Below are 21775 nucleotides of genomic sequence, written 5' to 3'. Positions count from 1 at the left end.
TTCACCACTCGGATTATCCCATAAAGTCTATAAGACTTGATAATACCGGAGAGTTTACATCGAAGTCTTTCGATAATTATTGCATATCCCTTGGGATTGATGCTGAACATATAGTTCCCTATGTTCACACCCAAGATGGTCTCGCAAATAGAATCTTGGTAATGCGCACCAAGCTTCTAGTTTTTGCGTGGGGCTATGCAATCTTGCATGCAGCTATGTTGGTCCCGTTGAGGCCCACTGCTACCCAACCTTACTCCGCGTTACAGTTGGCGACTGGGTACGAACCTGATGTTTCGCACTTACGCGCGTTTGAGTATGCAGTCCGCGTGCCAATTGTGCCGTCACAACGTACAAAATTGGGTCCTCAACAAAGGATGGGCATGTATGTCGATTATGAATCCCATCCATTATGTCCTCTTTAGAGCCCTTGACAGGCGATCTCTTTACCGCTAGATTTGAGGATTGTCACTTTGATGAGATAGTCTTCCCGCCGTTAGGGGGAGATATAAGAACGTCACCGTTCCTGATGAACGGCGTGAATTAACATGGAATGTCCCCACAATGTCTCATCTTGATCCCCAAACCGCATGAAAATACTGAAGTGCGGACAATTCTAGGTCTATAGAGACACTTTCTCTGATCTAGCTAAAGTGACGAGATCACATATACCTGCTGCAAATGTGCCTGCAAGGATAGATGTCCCTGTAGGACGCGTCGCCCCAGATGGACGAGGTACGACCATGGCGGCTAACCAGTCACATGTCCCTGCCCAGAAGCGAGGTAGACCACTAGGTTCGAAGGATTCTTATCCCCGGAAGAGGGTAAAACTGGCACCAACGAATCCACTAGACATCGCGATCTCAACTGATCCATCTCACGAGACAATTCCGGATTATGGGTCCGTCCTAGAAGAGACGACGTTGGGGGACGCTCCAACGTCTGAACCCACTCCCGAGAATAGAGAAATCTCGGTAAATTATGCATGCTTAAGTGAGATCTGGAATCGGAATGAGATTATCATTGATGATATATTTTTATTCGCAGTAGCTACCGAAATTATAAATAGCGATGACATCGAACCTCGCTCCGTTGATGAATGTCAACGTAGAGACGACTAGCCAAAATGGAAAAAAGCAATCCAGGTCGAATTAGATTCCTTGACAAAGAGAAAGGTGTTTGGGCCTGTCGTTCCCACATCTCCCCATGTTAAACCTGTAGAATTTGAATGGATATTTGTAAGGAAGCGTAATGAGAAAAACGAGATTGTGATACACAAGGCTCGTCTAGTGGCGCAAGAATTTTCTCAACTCCCTGTGATTGATTACGAGGAGGCGTATTCTCCCGTAATGGACGTCATAACGTTCCGCTACCTTATCAGTTTGGTAGTTTCCGAAAAACTGAATATGCAGCTTATGAATGTGGTCACAGCTTATCTCTATGGGGATCACGATACAGAGATATACATAAAAGTTCCTGAAGGACTTAATATACCCGATGCAAATAAGTTCTAGACCACGGAACACGCTCTTCATTAGTTTTGCAGCGTTCACTTGATGGATTGAAACAATCTAGACGGAGGTGGTATAACCGTCTAAGTGAATATTTGGTCGGGATGAGATATGTGAATAATAAACTATGCCCATGCGTGTTTATTAAGGAAGCAAGTTCCTCGTTTGGAATTGTGGCGGTCTATGTCAATGACATAAATTTGACTGATACTCCTGAAGAGATCAAGGAAACCGCAAAACACCTGAAGTCGGAATTTGAGATGAAAGGCCTTGGGAAACAAATTATTGTCTCGACCTGAAGTCTGAGGACAGTGCAGATGAAATTTTGGTCCATCAACCAAATTACATCTAGAAGATGTTAAGATGCTTTAATGAAGATAAAAGCAAGCACACCCATGGTCGTCTGAAGTCTAGAGAGAACCGTATCGTCCTGCAGATGATAACGAATAGATATTGGTGCCAGAAGTCTCATATCTAAGTGCAATAGGCGCATTATTGTACTTGGCTCAATGCCCTAGATAGGACATCTCATTTAAAGTGAACTTGTTAGCTAGATATAGCTCTGCGCCAACATGCCGCCACTGGAATGGCATAAAAGACATTTTTCGCTACCTTAGAGGTACGGCGGATATGAGCTTATCCTATCCCTACGCATCAAGGAATGGATCACCCCCTTGATCCTCAGAATGATGCTTACCTTGTTGGATATGCTGATATAGACTATCTATCAGACCCGCACAAGGCACGTTCCCAAACTGGTTATGTCTTTACCATTGGGAATACCGCAATTTCTTGGAGGTCTACAAAACAGACCCTTGTTGCTACCTCTTCGAATCATGCTGAGATTCTAGCTCTTCACGAAGCAGTACGTGAATGTATATGGTTGAGAGCCATCACAAAGCATGTTTAAAGCACATGTGGCCTGCATTCCACCACTGATGAACCAACCACTATCCACGAGGATAATGCTGCTTGCATCGAGCAAATGAAGACAGGTTTCATCAAAGGAGACAACACCAAACATATTGCACCAAAGTTTTTCTTCAATCAGCAACAACAAGAGCATCAGAAGATTGAGGTCAAGCAGATTCGATCTGAAGACAATCGTGCAGACCTCTTCACTAAGTCACTACCAAAGTCTACATTCCAGAAGCATGTACAAGGTATTGGTCTACGTAAATTATCTGAATTACCTAACATGTAATTTTCAGGGGGAGTTGAAATCAGGGGGAGTATCCAGAAGCATACCCACTTGACCATCGTGTACTCTTTTGTCCTTCGTCCAGGGTTATTTTGTCCCACTGGGTTTTATTACCTGGCAAGGTTTTAACGAGGCACATCTTTAGCATGGTCGCTCCATCCTGAAGATGTTTTTGATTCAACATATATGCATTTGCTCATCTTTTCCCTTCGACCACGGGTTTTTCCCACTGGGTTTACCGGGCAAGGTTTTGGTGTAGCAAATCTAAATGCATCCCTCTCGTAGACATACTACCTACTTATGATGCTGATAAGAAGACTCCACTTATCTCCGAAGCTATGATATTGCTACTCCACACTCATGCGCGTTGTGCTCTTTTTCTCCTTCGACCAAGGTTGTTTTTCCCACAGAGTTTTTATTACTTGGCAAGGTTTTTGACGAGACAACTTAAAAGCACACAGCCTAGGCAACACTATTGACATAAAATATCCAAGGGGGAGTGTTGTAATTATTATGTTGGCCATATCATGTTAATAGGTTGTTGTAATGAGTTGTATGCAGATCTAGATCTAGATCGGAATGATTATGTCTACTAACAACCAATCTACAACTAGGGCTAATGATTCAGTGAGCTGTATGCTCTACCTTTGTAATCCTATTTATACTTCAATGTAATATGAATATAGAGAGACTACACTCCTTCTCTGCATCTAATCTCTCTCTCTCTCAAGTTCTTTGAAGCATAGCTCTCTCCATTTTCTGAAACATTTTTATGTTCGTTTTACAACAGCGAGGCAATATAATAGGAGGAACAGCAAGGTTATTGTAGTGCTTCATCCATACCTTTCCATCTTATTCTAGTCAATTACCCTGGAATAAAGTTTCAGCAAGAGCAAGAGCACATAAGCAAGGTCATTGCTTTACCTTTTCATCTGCTTTGCATCAATTTCCAGAATTCTTCAACATTCTCTGGCAACTCATGGCCGAAGAAAAACAAAGGTGCTGAGTAACTTGACTGATAATAGCTGATATGTGATTCTAACAATGCATCTTGTTTCCATTACTCAGAAAATATTTCTTTAGGCAAAAACCTTGGGTGAAAACGGCGCAACTTATATCAGTGTTTTTCAAGTTAAATCAGATAATGTCATGCTATGATACACAGGTCAATTATGTATTAAGTTATAGATAAAACTATCATTTTTCTCATTATAAGAAAAAGAGACTCTTCTATAACATGGTGTTAACTGAACCTTGCTTCTTTGTACTCTTTATGTGTGATCTTGCCTGTTATCCAAATCTTGTCATGTAAAAGAAACTTGAAAAAGTAGGTTAGTGCCAACTTAGGAAATGCAGCAGTGCAGACATTTAAAAGGAGAAGCAACTAATGTTTTAGCAATTGAATTCAATTTCATTCTTCAGATCGTGCCAAACTTGAGGACCAGCAGGATGACGATGTACATAAGTCTTTATAAAATAACTATCTGAGCAAGAAATAAGAGTGCTCAAGGAAAGCCCAGGAGCAGCTATTCCATGATCTTTGAGCCAATTGAACATGCGTACCCTAAGCTTCACCCTTTCCATTTTATGGGAAAGATATCTTGTGGCAGTCAACAAGGATGATATGGGATAACCCAATTCATTTACAAGACAGTCGATCTTCATTTCAATCACATCTGTTGTCTGGTTAAGATTTTGAGGGCATGATTGAATCAGTTCACAGACATCCTTCCAATCCAAACCAGCTTTTACTATACAATCAAATCTTTCCTGAAGCTCCTCTCCATTGCCTCGACATGCCTTCAGCGCTGCTTTCATTTTGCTGGAGTTTTCTACAAATCCTATGTCTAGCAAGAACTTAGTCTTTTCAGCCTTTGATCTAACTTCATCTCCTGAATCTGGAAATGACTCAATTTTTCTACCCCAAACCCAATTCTTTAATTCTTGTGGGTTCTCCTGGATGTACTGAGACAATCGTTTCTTCCCGACATTCAAAGTACAAAGTAAGCTGCTAGTTTTTTTCAAAGAGCACGAACCCAGTAGCAGGGGGTGAGAATGAACAATCTTCCCAATCTCTGCAGCCTTCATGTCAATCTCATCCAGGAACAAAATGCACCGTCTCAAATTTGCAACAAATTTTGCTACTGGAATCTGCGGAAATTGTAGAAACATTGAACATAACTCTCTCTTCGTAAATCCAAATTTTTGTAACAACCCAATCAGTGAAACTGTCATTTCCCCCGAACTTTCAAATAAAATATCTGGGTTGTGACGAAGTAGCTTGCCCAACTGCTCATCACTGCAACCCATCTCACTAAACAAACTCAAAACTTCAAGCATCCGGCTCCAATAATAAGTGTTATCTTCCCATAAATTCCCCTCAATCCTATTGGTTTCAAATCCAATACTCTTCAATTTTTCCAATACTGAAACAAATGCTGCATTGACATCCCCAACCAAAAGATAAGGACTACCAACAACATAGCGAACTAAAGCAGAACGGCTAAGACCTAGTTCTTCATAAGCTTGAAGTTTAGATGCCAAAACCTGAAAATCATATTGAAAGACCTCTGTTGCTTCCCTGTAAATCTTTCCTATCTTATTCGGCGGAATCCCATAATTAGATAAAACAGTATAATTATGAAGCAACAACTCATCATCAGTCAAATACATCAAATTGCGTGGAAGAAGAGAAACATACTCGGAAGGTTTCAAACCCAAGCTCTCAAAGAAGGGTTCAAATTCATTAATAGGGTGGTACCGCAAGAACCGAGCAATCGACCGCCTAATCTCTCTCTCACAATCAGCCCTTTGAAAAAGCTTGTCTAGAAAATGTGGGCAGTTTTTACTAATATTCTCAGCATCAGTGAAATGTAAGCCTCTAGTACTGTGCAAATACTCCAACAATGCAGCCTGCGTTTCTTTTTTAATGTAACGAAGAGTTCGAGTAGCTCTTCTGCCCTTAGCAGTCGAAGTTTCAACCAAAACTTCATGGTTTTCAATTTCAGGGGCCATTTTTGTGCTGTAAACTCTAGGGATTTGGACATTGGGGAAAACCCCAATTGGCTGAAATAGGGTTCTTGGTGATCTAAGGTGATTTTCATGAAAAATAGAAGAAACCCAGCCGGGAATAGATGCTATCCTGAGTTTTTGCAAATGGGTCATGACCAGTTTGATGAGATTGCCAAGTGATTAGAAGTAGAAAATCTAAAAGGGCACGGATTCAGCGGAAGAGAAATGAGTATCTAAGTCTCAGGATGAAATGTTACCTTTGGGACTGAACAGACGAGACCCAGAAAGAGTTGGACTTCGGCTGCAGGAGTTCCTCGTACTGATGCTTATTGAGTAGCTGCCTTTCAGAGAAAACGTTTGGTAGTCGTCCATGTGCGACAAGGGTTTTACAGCTTGTCGATTCATTCTATCGGGGTTTAAGATAAACGCTTTACATTCGGACCAAATGCTTTGGTAGTCGGACCATGGCATTAGAGTAGAGGTGGCAAACGGGCCACTAAGCACGAGCACGGCACGGGCCCGGCACGCTTAAAGGCGGCCCGGCACGGCCCAAGCCCGTTAGTGGCCCGGCCCGGCCCGAGTCCGTAATGGGCCCGGCACGGCCCGAACACGACATATTGTGGGCCGGCCCGTTACAAACACAAAATTTCATTTTGTTTTTAAAAATATTAAAAAACTACAATGATGAGATTTGAATATGAGACATTTTTATTTAAAATCTCATGAGAATTCCACCAATGCTTTCTTTTATATTGTCAAAATAATGAAACAAAACATTATATCCTTGTTTTGACACAAGTATTTTTTCTAAATATTAAATATATGTTTATTAATAAAGACTAATCTCATAATAATACAACTATAGAATGAAGGAAAAAATAATAGATACTAAATCTTCATTATATTAATAAAGATTAATCTCACAATAATATACTAAAAACAATATATTTTGAGTTTTTTTTTTCTTTCTTTCTTATAGTGGAATATAAAAAATTATTAGAAATCTAATCTTAAAAAGCTAAGATTAAGAAAAACGTTGTAGAACTTAATTTATGGGACAATGATAAAAGAGGTTATTTTAAAGTACCTTATGATAATCCAGTCACCATAAATATCCTCATGATAATGAAGGTCACTTATTAACAACTTGCCACTAAGGTTAAGTTTAATTACCAAAGCTGCCACAGCTCTCTCTCTCTCTCTCTCTTCCCTTTCCTTTACCCAAGCCCGTCTGAATCCATTCGGACTCGACCCTAACCAAAATCTCTCTCTCTCTCTCTCTCTCTCTCTCCCCCCCCATGCCGTCCAGCACGTCCGGTCCGCTACTACGTCGTTTCTGCATTCTTCACCGGAGCGGGAGCTTTGAATCGGCTCTGTGGAGTTGGAGAGATTTGGTAGCGGCGGCGCGTATTTCCGGGAGTTCCTCAGGTCCGGTTTCGTTTTTGAGCTTTTCAAGATCTAGCGTGAATTTGATGGAGTTTAAGGAATCAATTGCGTGAGGGGCTATTTTTTTTTTCGCGTCGGCCGCTATGGGTGGCGGTCTGGCAGAAGCCTATTTCCCTCTGGTGGAGATTCGTCTTCTTCTTCATCTTCATCTTCATCTTCATCTTGGTGCCGTCATCGTCTTCCTTGGCTTCGATTTCAGTTTCCTCTTATTCAATATTGATCTCAAATGGCCACCGTCTTCGGAGCCACTTCCGCCGCCATATCCTCCTGGAAACTGCACCTCCATTCCCGTAGATCCCTTCCAGGTCTACCCACTTTGCTCTAATAACAATAAAGCTCGAGTTTTTTATTTAATTGATTAATTAGTTAATCAAGTTTCTGCCTTTTGGTTTGATTCTGGGAGGAAGACTTGCTTTCTAATATTAAAACACATGAATGTCATATGATCGAAGCCATATGTATCTCTCTAACTGCATCCCTGATTTTTCCACCAAAAAAGCTATAGGCTATAGCTTTAATTATCATTTTCTTATTGATATTCTTGATAACTTGATAATCGACCAGCAGTGTAGTATGAGATGACAAACTTGCTGATGAATTGCTCAGTTTAATGGATTTATAAGAGTTTGTTTGGAGTTATAGGTAGACAAAGGAAAATTATGTGTGTGGTATTGGCCTACATATGGAGATCGAGGCCTTGTTACTTGTTCTTCTTCAATGGTTATCTGTTTGGCTCTCTGCCTCTGTAATTTATGAAGCACAACTCAAGCTAATTCTCTCAATATCTTACTCAATATCTTTGCTGTTGATTTGATTTTGTTTTTTGTAGTGGATTGGTTTATGTGTAGACAAAAGTTGCTGCTCCTGGGTATGTCTATGTGAAGTTTTTAACTTTTTATTGTTATGCTTCTGTTGTTTTTGCTAAATTTGATTCTGCTATAGTTTTGGCATCACAGTTTATGGAGATGGTAAACTGTGTGGTAGTCAATGTTAAGAATTTATGGTTGTATGATTTCTAGCGTAGCATTGAGATAGAATTTACACCTAACTACTATTTTCAGTGTAGTGTCTGAAACATTCGTGTAAAATTTATTGAATTAAGAGCTTAACTCGGGCTACCATGGACTTGCTTAATCAAAGTGAATTGATAGTGAGAATCAGGTGTTAGAGGACAAATGGTAACTCTAATAGTAAAAACTACTGTATTTAAGCTGATATCACATTGTAGTTGTATTTCTTAGTTAATATACTGCTCAGTATGCTAAGTTGATAATTTTTTTAAGTCGTGTAAAGAGATACATTGCTATATACATGTATTGTATTGATAATTTTCAAGTTGACTTTATACATTGAGGTATGTATTGTATTTATGATTGAGTTTACTGGCCTACTTTTGTTTTTCCCTTTCCATTGAATTTGCTTGTCTGCATTACCACAATCATTTTTACCACCTGAATTGTCATTGTGGCATGCTGTAATCTCCTCGAGGTGAATCTAGGTGAGTAGAAATCTCTTCAAGAGGAATCTAGGTGAGGAGATATCCCCTCAAGGAAGATTTGGGTGAGGAGTAAAGTAATTCCCTAAAGGCTAATCTGTGTGAGAAGAAATCCTCTCAAGGCTAATATGGGTGAGGAGTAATCTGGGTAAGGAGTCCGCAAGGAAAATCTGGGTAAGGAGATATCCCCTCAAGGAAGATTTGGGTGAGGAGTAAAGTAATTCCTTAAAGGCTAATCTGTGTGAGAAGAAATCCTCTCAAGGCTAATATGGGTGAGGAGTAATCTGGGTAAGGAGTAAAGTAATTCCCTAAAGACGAATTTGTGTGAAGAGAAATCACCTCAAAGCCAATATGGGTGAGGACTAATCTCCTCGAGGTGAATCTAGGTGAGTAGAAATCTCCTTAAGAGGAATCTAGGTGAGGAGCAAGAATTAAACCAATTTACTTGTGAAAGTAATTTTGATCATGTCACCTAAGAATCTAAGATGAAGACCACAGAGCTAAAACAACCGGTCTTGGTGAACAAGGGGTATGACATAGAAGTTATTGATGTTAGGTCATTGAAACCATTTGATCTTCACACCATCAGAACCTAGTTAAGAAAATACAATATCTAAAATGGAACAAGAACTTGTCACTTGTCACTTGTCAGGTCATTATTAAATCCATGTCACTGACCCAAGTCACACTGCATGTCACTTACATATTTTGGAATTTTCAAGTCAATGTCTGGGCAACTATTAACCTCAAGTAACTAATTTTCAAGTCTCCATGATATATAAAGTTGTTGAGCAATATTGTAGCTGTAATGATGTACTTTCAGTTGCATTTGACATAATAATTGCTTTGCCAATAACTTCACTGGCCAGTAACTTGGTTAGTGACAGAGTCAATGACTTAACTAGTGACCTAAATTGGTGTGTATAATCACATGTCACTAACTAAGTAACTGACCATGTCACTAACGAAGTAACTGTCAGTAGCGAAGTCACAAGTTGATAGCCAAGTCACTGTTAATCACATGTCACTAACTAAGTAACTGACCATGTCACTGACCAAGTAACTGTCAGTAGCCAAGTCACAAGTTGATAGCCAAGTCACTGTTAATCACATGTCACTAACTAAGTAACTGACCATGTCACTGACCAAGTAACTGTCAGTAGCCAAGTCACAAGTTGATAGCCAAGTCACTGTTAATCACATGTCACTAACTAAGTAACTGACCATGTCACTGACCAAGTAACTGTCAGTAGCCAAGTCACAAGTTAATAGCCAAGTCACTGTTAATCACATGTCACTAACTAAGTAACTGACCAAGTAACTGTCAGTAGCCAAGTCACTGTTAATCACATGTCACTAACTAAGTAACTGACCATGTCACTGACCAAGTAACTGTCAGTAGCCAAGTCACAAGTTGATAACCAAGTCACTGTTAATCACATATTACTAACTAAGTAACTGACCATGTCACATTACATGTCACTGACAATGTCACTAGCCAAGTCACAAGTTGATAGCGAAGTCACTGTTAATCACATGTCACTAACTAAGTAACTGACCATGTCACATTACATGTCACTGACAGTTACAAGTTAATAGCCAAGTCACTGTTAATCACATGTCACTAACTAAGTAACTGACCATGTCACTGACCAAGTAACTGTCAGTAGCCAAGTCACAAGTTAATAGCCAAGTCACTGTTAATCACATGTCACTAACTAAGTAACTGACCATGTCACTGACCAAGTAACTGTCAGTAGCCAAGTCACTGTTAATCACATGTCACTAACTAAGTAACTGACCATGTCACTGACCAAGTAACTGTCAGTAGCCAAGTCACAAGTTAATAGCCAAGCCACTGTTAATCACATGTCACTAAGTAACTAACCATGTCACTAACCAAGTAACTATCAATAGCCAAATCACTGACAGTGACTTGAGGTTAACAATGATTTGGCAAGAAATCCTCTGTATGGGGACCAAGAATAAGAAATCATTGCCTTCAAACGAATGGTTCATAAACCTTAATGAGAATGACTATAGTGCATAGAGCACATGTAGCATAGACCATTATAAAACTTACATCATTGTACAAATCTTTCAACAAAGCTTCAAGCATAAAAAAAGTGAGATTGCACGGGACGAATATAATCTAGATGCCCGAGAAGAGTAAAAAGACATCTATGCATCTTGTAGTTCCAAACTTTAATCTTGTAATCGTCCCCTGCAAAAACCCAACACAGATCAATTAAAGGTGAAACATCTGTAAAACTCGAGCTCAAATCCGTAATGATTTTTGCAAGTACAAGTGCAATACACACATTGTAAAGGTGAAAAATATTCCTTAGTCCTTACTGACAAATGACACTAGCATAATGCATCATACTTGGCTGGCATTGCCTACAGGACAACTAGCAGAGAGTTTGGCTCCCAGTTTACAGTGCCGATCATAACTCTAACAGGGGAAGAAATTAAACAAGTACACAATGCTGATAAAAATGCTATCTAACTCGATACACGAATCCATTTGAACTACACAACTTGACAAAGATATGCAAGTGATGTGAAACTTTTAACATACTCTAAGAATTATCTCATTCTCCAAAGCAACTTCACAAACAATGTATATCACAATTCACAAAAGAAACTAAACCTGGATATCAATGTGTCATGGAAGATACATTAAGCCTGAACAACAAATTCCATAAGATGATTAGAAAGCCAAGCTCATGAGACAAAGTATTTCGGTTCAATTTCCCATCAAAACTTATCACATAGAACCAAATGCGGTAAAGCTCAATTTAGAGGTATGAGAAGCTGCCGATGAAGGACATGCTTAGAAGTTAGAAGCTAAACCTTGTTCAACTCATTAGCGACATTACTATTGAAATGCTACCTTCTGCTTCAAAATCTATGAATTCAGTCAACCAAAATTTTTCAATCCCATTCAACAAAAAAGACTTCTGCGTTCCAAAATTTCTCAACCAAAAAAAAAAACCCCAAATCAAAGTAAACAGCACAAAGTAAATAAAGCTGTCTACTTTGTGCAGTCCTTATAACCCATAACTTAGCAAAATGACTGCTTTTGAATTCTTTCCCAGATTTCAAATAAACTAAACAGGTCCTTAATTTCTTTACCGAATAAAAAAAAAAAAAAGGCATAAATCGATAATGACAGAGAGAGAGAGAGGGAATACCTTCAGGTAAGATGAGCGAACTTAATATAAGCAAACTTAAAGCAACACTCACAGATTCACAGGCAAATTGAATTGAGAAACGTATAACGAATCCAAACTCACCTATGTTGGTCTTTATTTTGGCATCAAGGCTACAATTGTGAAAGCTTATGAGCGCCACTGGGACATCCTTTTGGCACACATCGCTGCAAATTTATGATAATGAATTGATTAATCTAACAAATCTGGATACTCTACTCATATATAGTAAGACCCAGATCTATATGGTATGGAATAGAGTTCCACCTACCATTAAAGATCCAAATTGATTTAATATAAGCAGACGTAAAGCAGTAAAATCCCTGCTACTAAACCTTAAAGAATTATGAGGGTTCGTTCCTGGGAAATGAAAACTACAAAGAGAATGAATGGGAGAGATGACTAATACCATCTGACAAAGGAAGAGCTTTAAAAGCATTACAGATCAGATGAACAAAGATCGCTGAGTATAAAGGAAGAGTTCAGATATCTTCCGAAGCTTGTGGGCCTTACAGTACAACATCACAGCCTACTCATTGCAGAAATCGCAAGGAATACTTTCTCCGGTGGTCGCCGATTTCGAACTCACCATCTCCAGATTCGTACCAGATTCAACACAATCAGCATAATGGTCTCCGGCGAGTACTTGGTGAGTGGAGGGACGATCTTGCGGAAGAGAGCTACCAACCTGATTCTTCAGCCTTCCAAACATCACATGAACTCAACAAATCAAAACTGCGGATCCACAAGAACCGAAAACACTCACAATCTCAGTGAACCTGTCAATCTTTCCAAGGATCTGACTGATCGAAGGCTCCACCTCTCCAGATCCTGCGACGCTCATCTCGAACTCTTCCCTCTGTGTCATCTCCGAGTCTGAGACATCTCAAAATCAAAATCAAAACGCAAACCAATAACAACATCCAACAATTTCTTAATCCATATACCGACATAATCTTTAGAGGTAGCAGCCCTAATTCAAAATTGGCTGGAATAACAAAAATTTCAAATGCATACCAGAACCACAGAGAGAAAGATCTAGCAAAGAATGGAATAAAATTAAAGAGAACAAAAACAAGAAAGAAATTGAATGCGATGCGGAGAGATAAGGATAGAGGAGAAGCTGAAGAACACAAACCTTTGGTAGCGGAGAAGATCGGCGAGGGGAGGAGTTCTTGAGCGAGACTGACTTTTCCGTGGGCCATCATCAACGAATCAATTGCAGGAATTTGACTGAATTGAAATCGAAATTAGCTTTCTGCAAGCGAACACTTGCAGATTACGAGAATGACGAAGGGGAGAGCCAGACGGAGAGAGAGAGATTTCTAGGGTTTCGCGAAATGCAGGGTTTGCAAAATGAGAGACAAGGAGGGAGAGAGGGGTGAGGGTTTGGGTTGGTGAATCTATGTACGTATTGATCAGTTTTTAGGCTTCAAGGGCAGAATCGGAATCAAAAAAATTAAAAATTGACCTTTTTTAACATCACCTCATTATTCATAAGGACTAAATTAATATTATTAACAATTCATTATGGATCTTTTTATCAAGTGGGAAACTAGGTGACCTTTTTATCATTTCACTATCTAAAGTGACATTTTCCATCATTTCCCTTTAATTTATTTTAATTTTCTAAATAGTTAACTAAAATTAATTTTTATTTGTTCAAATTAAGATTTTTAAATCGTACTTTATAGTGGGTAGGCACGAGCACGGCTCGTTATTGACCCGGCACGAGCACGGCCCGGCACGATATGGGCTCGGGCCATGGGCCGGGCCGGGCTTAATGATTAGACCAAATGATACTTGATTGAATTTTTTTTTTAATTAAATTTTTGTCAAAAAAATATCTAATAAATTATTGTTTTATCACTTTTAAAATAATTCTACGTGAGTTTTCACTTTGTGAGTGAAATAGATAAAAGTTAAAATACACTGCAAAACATTTTTTAACAACGTAAAGAAAAAAAAAAAACACTACTGTGAGGTGGTATGGTTAGAGTTTTCTCTCTAAACTTGTCATTCTCAACATCCACGACTGTTCAACCATGGTCAAAGAAGTCTCTGCCCGCCTTAAGGCCACATTTGCCATCTCCGAGAAGGGGAAAACCTCATTTGATCCTGTTAGTGCCGCCACAATTTCAAATAACCATTATGTTGTTGGTTGTCTCTTGTTGGTGACGGGGAGGAAAAGGGTGGATACCAAAGCGTTCATGGGAACCATGGCCTCGATATGGGGTTATCATAACTGGCTATCTATAAGAGCAAGTCCACTGGTTTGCTCTTGACTGGTCATAGTCAAGAAAAATCTGATGTGGTGACCTTGAGATGGATTTTGCTACTTCCACCGGTGGTTTTTTGACTGGGCAAGTTCAACCCCTTCTTGACTACAGCCAAGAAAATAGTCATGGCCATGACTAAATCCATGACCCAGGCAAGAAATCGCCAGCTCGGCCCAGCAAGGAAACGTGGGCGACGTCAGCAAATGAGAGGAGAAGGAGACGCGCCAGCAACGGAAGTGAATGACAGCTGCTTGACGCGTGGCGCCGCAACTCCCACACGCGTTGCTTCAGTCGCTTGTCGCGTAGCGACATGGAAGGGGCCGGAGTAGGAGCACATGGAAGAGACCCGTTGGAGGGCTTTGAATTATGATCCCAACGGTCATGAAATCTCAGCCGTTGGTTTCAATTAATTTCCGGATCCAACGGCAAACAAGTATGAACAGTAAAAATGAGATCGTATCGAACTCCGAATATTATAGAAAATTAAATATTATAGAAAATTTATGCTATTTATAGAAAATTTTCAGATTTCAAAAATTCATAATAAATTCATACGAACTCCGAATATTGCGTTCCATGTATGCACGAGATTGTATCGACGATCTCTATAACTTTCATGAAGGGAGTTTTCCCAAATTATGTATGTGTAAAAAGTCGATTTTCGAGACCCCCTAAAATTATATAATAATGAACAGTGTTGACCGGGCAAGAAAAACAACAGGTGTAAACCCATGTCCAGTGGCAGTGAATAGTAACTTGACTGGTCGAATTCTTGACTTCTCGACTTTGCCTTTTCTTGACTACGGGTGCACTTGCTCTAAAGGAGCAGAAGGGGATGTTTGTTTTCTAGTTTTCAGTGGAGAAAGACTAGTGGCACCAGGTTGTCGATTGCGGCCTGTGGTTCTTAAGGAAGTCTATTTTGGCCATCTCGGACTACGACAATCTTAGCGATGTTTCTCAAGTCACGATCGATTCAATCCTAATCTGCGTGGAGATATTGGGACTCCCACCAGCGTTGACGATTGATGGAGCAGTGCCTATGGTCGGATCGATGTTGGGAAGGTTTTTACAATTGGATAAACTCGACATCTGTCTTGATGTAGCTAGGGTTCGAATCCAACACCTGATAAAAATTCTTGTGCAGCAAGCTTTCCCTCCTTGGGTGTTCAAGTTTACGATTGGGGTAGCGGCTACCATCAAATTTTGGTATGAACGCCTGGTTGGCTTCTTCCGGGTATGGGGGATGCTGGAGCATCCGTAATCGGGTTGTGTAGGTCCCCCCGACGATAGAAGAAGTTGTGTTGTAGACAAACCCTAACCCTAGGGTTAGGGTTTTTAAAAATAGTATTGTTACGACAGTTCATACCGGCTCGTCGTCCTTAGTTTCAGGATTGTTGACCTAAGCTCAACCACCCACTCTTTTCACTGCAGTGTCCAACACGTTTACCTTCTCAATTCCAGGGATCTCGGCGGAAGCTTCATCTAAGCAAATGTAGCGTTTTCAGGCCCAACCGGTGGCTCAGACCGGGCCGATTCGTGCAATCCAGACCACTAAGGTTGCACATGTTGTTGCTCTTTTCGTTAATTAAAAACATTTATTTTAAGTTGTTTTATATAATTGATAAATATATTTAAATTATTTTTTATTTATTTAAAAAATAATATAAATTCGGGATTAACTAAAATAGAGAGAACTGATGTAGACGTATATTAAAATTAGCTCGCCAAAATGATATTTTAGCTACTTTAGCTAAAATTTAACTAAAGAATGGCTAGTATTTGCTAATGAAGCTGACGCTAGTAGAGTTGCTAAAATTGCTAAAAGCTAAATACAATCTCCAAAAAAGTTAAGAATCTAAGATAAAGAGTCTCATAAAGATACTCTCGAGTCTTGTGCGATTGGTAAAATGGATAAAAAAAAAAAACTAAACATACTCACCAAAATAATTAAGGAGCTAAGATAGAGTGTGCACTGAACCAAATTATAAAAAAAAAATTTGATTTATATTTTGGATCAAAATCAAATTAAAAACTTTAACATGACTTTTGTCTCCTCGACCTTCCATGTCCTCATGGAATCTTAGTCGTCTCTCTCTCCCTGTCTCTTCAAAAGTATTTTTCTTCCCTGAGTTGCATGGCGTCCTACAGATTGATTGCAGTGAAGGTACGTCAATTCGCACTTGGTTGGCATCTTGTTTTGAAGTTCTCTCTAAAAAGAATATGGCCCTTTTACTGTTTATTGGATGGTTTGTATGGAAGGAGTGTAATCTGAGAGTGTGGTCAAATAGATTTGTTTCTTTGACCCACTTGCAGTTTCAAATCAGATCCTCCTTTATGTTGGTTCAGTCTCATTTGGTTACTACTCGGAGGACTTCTGGGAGGCTTAGGCCAAGTTGGTCCCCGCCTTCTTCAGGCTGGCTTTAAGGTCAATTGTGATGGTGCTTTTGATTTGTTATCTAAATTTGGTGGGATAGGAGTGGTTATACGTGATGCATTGGGTGACATTGTTGGCGGTGCATGCATCAAGGTTATGTTGCCTCTCCTGAAGCTATAGAAGCCATGGCTTGCAGGGTTGCTTGCTCCCTAGCAGTACAGTATCATCTTTCTCCCATTATCTTTGAGACTGATTGTCAGCACTTAGTCTCTTCTGTTGAGTCTGGGGGTGAAGAAACCTCACCCTTGGGTCGTGTTATTGAGGATATCAATTCATTTCTACAGGTGCTAGTTGGCTCTTCTTTGAGGCATGTGTACCGTGAGGTCAATACAGCTGCCCACAATTTAGCTAAACTTGCTCTACTTTCTTCTTTCAACTTATCTTGGAGTGGGCATGTCCCTCCAGATATTAGAAGCTTTATTGCTTCCCATTGTATCCATTGATTGGTCATTATAATCAGTTCGTTTTTCCCCTCAAAAAAGAAAAAAAGTACTCACTAAAACTTTTTTCCATGTTTTCATTGAATTATAGTATTTTGTATATCCTTGTATTCTTATTTATATGTTGTATAGTAAAGTTAAAATAGAAAAAAAAAAAAAAAAATATATATATATATATATATATATATATATATATATATATATATTTTTTTTTTTTTTTTTAGCTAGTAAAGCTTAAACACCTGCCTAGGTTTTAGGCTCATCCTCACCGCTTAATGATTTTTAGAACATCACACAAGTGATGGAGCGATATCCTCAGCAGTCTTCTCTCAAGGGCAATGGTAGTGCTGCGAGAAGGACTGTGACCTCCTTGGCTCCTTAAAGATTTGGGTGGTGGTCCTAAAAGTCGTCGGCGCCTAAGTTGGCAGTTTCAGCCTCCATGGCTCAAGATACTGGCATTAATCTTTACCGTAAGCGAAATCATTGACCTTGGGATTAAGCATTGTTCTGGTTATTCGTCCTCAAGCCAAGCCCTACACGTTGAGAGCTCGGGTTGGGATTAAGCATTGTTTTGGGTAGTTGGTTAGTTGCAAATCAACAATTGTAAATTGAATGTAAAGTGACAATTATAAACCAAATTCAGGGAGTGTTTTGACATTTATGCTTTCAAAAATTACATTCCCAAATATGGCTCAAAGAATGTACCTTTTAGAGTTCTAGTTTTCCATACAATAGCTATTTTGCTCAATAAGCTCAGGTCATAACATTTGTTCAAAAGCCAAGATTCAAGGTGGTCCTTTTCATAGATTTGCTACTTCTAGCGCAGACCCTGGATCATCTTTCTGGGAACAACCTCCTCACATCAAGTGCTTGGGCTGCTGTCGCTCTCTATCCTAACTCCTAAGCCTCCAAAAGCATTTTGATTGGTAAAATTCACTAACGGATTCGGATGTTCATTCCAAAATGATTTCAGAAGGTGAAATTTGAAATAAACACTTGTTAAGTGCCCTGTATCCACATTCACAGTTAGCTATTATGCCGAGGTCGGCACAGATCCAGTCCCATCCTGCAGATCAAGCATGAACCAAATATGTGCAGCTTCTGTTTTCAAAACAGTAGAAGTTCTTCTGGAAACTGATGGGCGAGAAATTCAAAATCATTGAAAGAAAAAGGTGTATATCATAATAGCTGAAATTTTCTTTAAACTAGGCTAACGGTTGCTGTACTAAACGTTTATCCTTATACAGCAACATCAAAATAGAGTAAGGTCAATTCACTAGAGCCATTTATAACACTGTAACACAAGTTAAACCAGATTACTTCCAAGTCTTACAATGTCAAAAAGGGAATAAAGGATATGAAGAAAAAAAAAAAAAGTAGAAGTGGGGAATAAAGGATCAGAGGGTTATGAGGATAACTCAGTTTATCAAGTATGTGAAAATGCAATTTCCTATTTGCAAAGCTTAGCAAGACCAAGAGAAATGTGCACATCCAACAGAAACTCAACTGAGAATGTGTAAAAGAAGAAAAAAATTTGCATTATAGCAAAAATGACATTACTTAATCATTTATCTCTTTAATGTTCAGAGAATAAAATCCCAAATAGGGCATTGTCATCCACACAGGTATACATTCCAACCTATGCACTGATTGCCAATCAAGTTTGTATTGCATGCTCCAACTCTATCATGGTACCAGATCAGGTAAGTTATTTATGTTTGAAACTCAATATAACAACCCTGCTCCATGTCATTGTCAACTAATATATTGATCCACATATTTGGTTCAGTTACACAACACTTAGAAGGGATTCAGAATTGGCATTTAAAGCCATGTACACAAAATACTCAAAAATGTGGGAACTCTACCTAATTGTCAATTGGTTTTAGTCGGATGATTCAATATAACATTAGCATTCTGTGTAAAACTCAGATGGTCATTCAACTCAGGATAAAGATTATTAGACTTAAAAGTTGAAATAAATTGGTGTTAATACTTGCATATACTCTGTTTCTACTTATTCTTACGTGCCATATCACCCGAGAACTGTTAATCCTCAAAAGATGTCAACATGTAAGAGAAAAAGAAACAAATGTGTCAGTACCAACTCGGGATCGTCAGCAATGCAATTGTGCAGAACCACAGAAGGGGTGCAAAAATAGTTTATTATAAAGAATACATTTTACCCTTCAATTCCTGCCAAACTTGAGGACCACAAGGATGATGATTTACATATTGCGATATAAATGTTTTCTCTGCCATTGCAACGACAGTGCTCAAGGCAAGTGTAGGGGCTATTGTTCCTTGACCAGTGAGCCAATTGTACATGAATACTCTGAGCTTGACCCTTTGAGTTGTATAGGATAGATATGATGGGAAGTTCACCAAAGATGATACAGGATAACCCAGATGATTTACAAGAACATCAATCTTCATTTGTAACACATCCCTTTTCTGGTTAAGAATTTGAGGGGATACTTTAATCATTTTACAGACATCCTGGCGATTTAAACCAGCATTCACTATACAATCAAATCTGTCTTGAAGTTCCCCTCCCTTGCCTCGAAATAGCTTTAGTGCTTCTTTCATTTTGTTCGAGTTCTCTACAAATCCTATGTCTAACAAGAACTTAATTCTCTTTCCCTTTGAGTCCTCTTCCGAGTCTGGAAGTGGCTCAACTCTTCTACCTAGAACCCATTTCTTTAATGCTTCAGGGTTCTCCTGTATGTACCTAGACAGACGCTTCTTCCCAATCTTCAAGTAAGAAAGTAAGCTGTTAGTGCTTTTCAGAGCACACGAACCCAGTAGCAGGGGGTGTGAACAAACAATCATCTGAATCTCTGCAACCTCCATCTCAATCTCATTTAGGACCAAAACACATTTCCTCAAATTCAGAACAAATTGCATAATCTGAATTTGTGGAAACTGCAGAAACATTGAACATATTTGGCTCCTTGTGGATCCAAACTTCAGTAAGAACCCAATTAACAGCAGTGTCGTTTCTCCTGAACTCTCAAATAAAATATCCGGATGCTGGCCAAGTAATTCAACCAACTGCACGTTGCTGCAACCCATCTCATTAAACAACCTTAGCACTTCAAGCATCCGGCTCCAACTATAAATATTCTCTTCTGATAAATTCCTTTCAATCCAATAGGTCTCAAACCCCAAACTCTTCAACTTTTCTAGTACCTTAACAAATGGCACATTTACATCCCCAACTAAAATATAAGGGCTGCAAACAATAAACTTAACTAAAGCAAATTGGCTGAGACCTAGTTCTTCATAAGCCTGAAGTTTCGACAGCAACACCTCAAAATCATATCGAAACACTTCTGTTGCTTCTTTATAAATCTTTCCTATCTTGCTACGTGAAACCCCATAACTACACAAAACAGTATAATTGTGAAGCAACAAACCATCATCGGTCAAGAACATCAAATTCCGAGGAAGACGGGGGATATACTCTGATGGTTTTAATCCCAAGCTCTCAAAGAAAGGCTCAAATTCATTAATGGGGTGGTACCTCAAATACCGGGAAATCAACCCCCCAATTTCATTATCAGTTTCACCATCAACACTTCTTAAAAGCTTGTTGAGAAACTGCGGGGAGTTTTTACTCATATTCTCTGCATCCATGAACTGCAAGCCCCTAGTACAGTGCAAATACTCCAACAATGCAGCCTGGGCTTCTTTTCGAATAACTCTAGAAATCCCCCCTCCATTTTTTCCACTAGAAGTCGAAGTTATATCCAAGTTTTCAGCTTCAAGAGCTGTTTTGGTACTGTAAAGCCCGATGGCATGAGAATTGGAGAAAGACCCGATTGGCTGAAGTGGGGTTCTTGATGATCTAAGGTGGTTTTGAGCAATATTTGAAGAAACCCATTTGAGAATAGATGCATTTCTGAGGCTATACAAATGGGTCATGACCAGCTCTATGAGATTACACCCGACCCTAGAATTGAATTTTCAGAAAACCTAGAAGGCATTGGGATGAATAAATACATATATATGTGAACACTGAGACTTGGTATGTTACCTTATGATATTGATGGGTACGCGTGAGTGAGGTCACTGCTCAGAAAGAGTTCAAGCTTCCGCTGCAAATTTCCTAATACTTCTGCTGTTTGCTGATTGAGTGGCTGCCTCAACACTGTTTTGGTTGCTGCTCGAGTGAAGAGCCCAAAACAAGACCCCTCTTTAGTATTGATTCTCGAATTGGGTTTTATTTTATTAGGGGAGGTTAGTTTTAGAAAGTTAGCAACACACACACACCAGGGTATCCTAGCAGAGCCGGACTAATTCCTTCCGAACGCCACAGGGCATTAAGCACCCATTAGTTAGCCACTAAGGCCTTATGGGGATTCGAAAGCCAGACCAAAGAGTTTCAAACTGGGACCTTCTACCAACCACCATCCCTAGTGGTTGATTCTCGAATGGTTTTGAATTAATAATCAAGATTAGTTATAAATATATAATGAAAATTATATATATAAAAAAAAATATGCGTGTTCACTCTTGAGTAGTTTTAGAAGCATTTAAAATGATTTTGAGAAGTGCTTCTAAATATGAAAGCAATTTTGTCATATTAGAGAAGTGCTTTTAGGTTTTTCAGAATCAAATTTTAAACAGGCTTTAGTTTCAAACTCAGCTATTTACACGTAAGTGTAAAATTAGTGCGGCATAAGAGTCGTAGTTGTCTGTTAGTACTACTTAGTTGTTGTACAATGAATTCGATATTAGGC

At 39.2% G+C, this 21775-nt stretch overlaps 2 protein-coding genes and 1 long non-coding RNA gene across 3 annotated transcripts; all 3 read right to left on the bottom strand.

The window, feature by feature from the left end:
* Positions 1-3516: 3516 nt before the first annotated feature.
* Positions 3517-5898, bottom strand: LOC133721865 (transcription termination factor MTEF18, mitochondrial-like). The gene has a single exon (XM_062148609.1). It carries the CDS (start codon positions 5872-5874, stop codon positions 4102-4104), a length of 1773 nt encoding a protein of 590 aa, XP_062004593.1. The 5' UTR covers positions 5875-5898; the 3' UTR covers positions 3517-4101.
* A 4728-nt stretch (positions 5899-10626) lies between these two features.
* On the bottom strand, positions 10627-12388 carry LOC133720213 (uncharacterized). Its single transcript, XR_009851758.1, has 3 exons — positions 12287-12388; positions 11962-12044; positions 10627-10886 (listed from the first exon to the last, which is right to left on the bottom strand). It is a non-coding gene; the product is annotated as an uncharacterized LOC133720213 (long non-coding RNA).
* A 5342-nt stretch (positions 12389-17730) lies between these two features.
* On the bottom strand, positions 17731-21223 carry LOC133723846 (transcription termination factor MTEF18, mitochondrial-like). The gene is made up of 2 exons (XM_062150713.1): positions 21070-21223; positions 17731-20985 (listed from the first exon to the last, which is right to left on the bottom strand). The coding sequence occupies exon 2, from the start codon at positions 20955-20957 to the stop codon at positions 19197-19199; it is 1761 nt and encodes a 586-aa protein (XP_062006697.1). The 5' UTR covers positions 20958-20985; positions 21070-21223; the 3' UTR covers positions 17731-19196.
* Positions 21224-21775: the final 552 nt, after the last annotated feature.

Source organism: Rosa rugosa, chromosome 7, assembly GCF_958449725.1.
Source record: "Rosa rugosa chromosome 7, drRosRugo1.1, whole genome shotgun sequence".
Lineage (NCBI taxonomy): Eukaryota > Viridiplantae > Streptophyta > Magnoliopsida > Rosales > Rosaceae > Rosa > Rosa rugosa.
The sequence above is the reverse complement of the archived record's forward strand: the minus strand, read 5'-3'. Positions and strand labels throughout refer to the sequence as shown.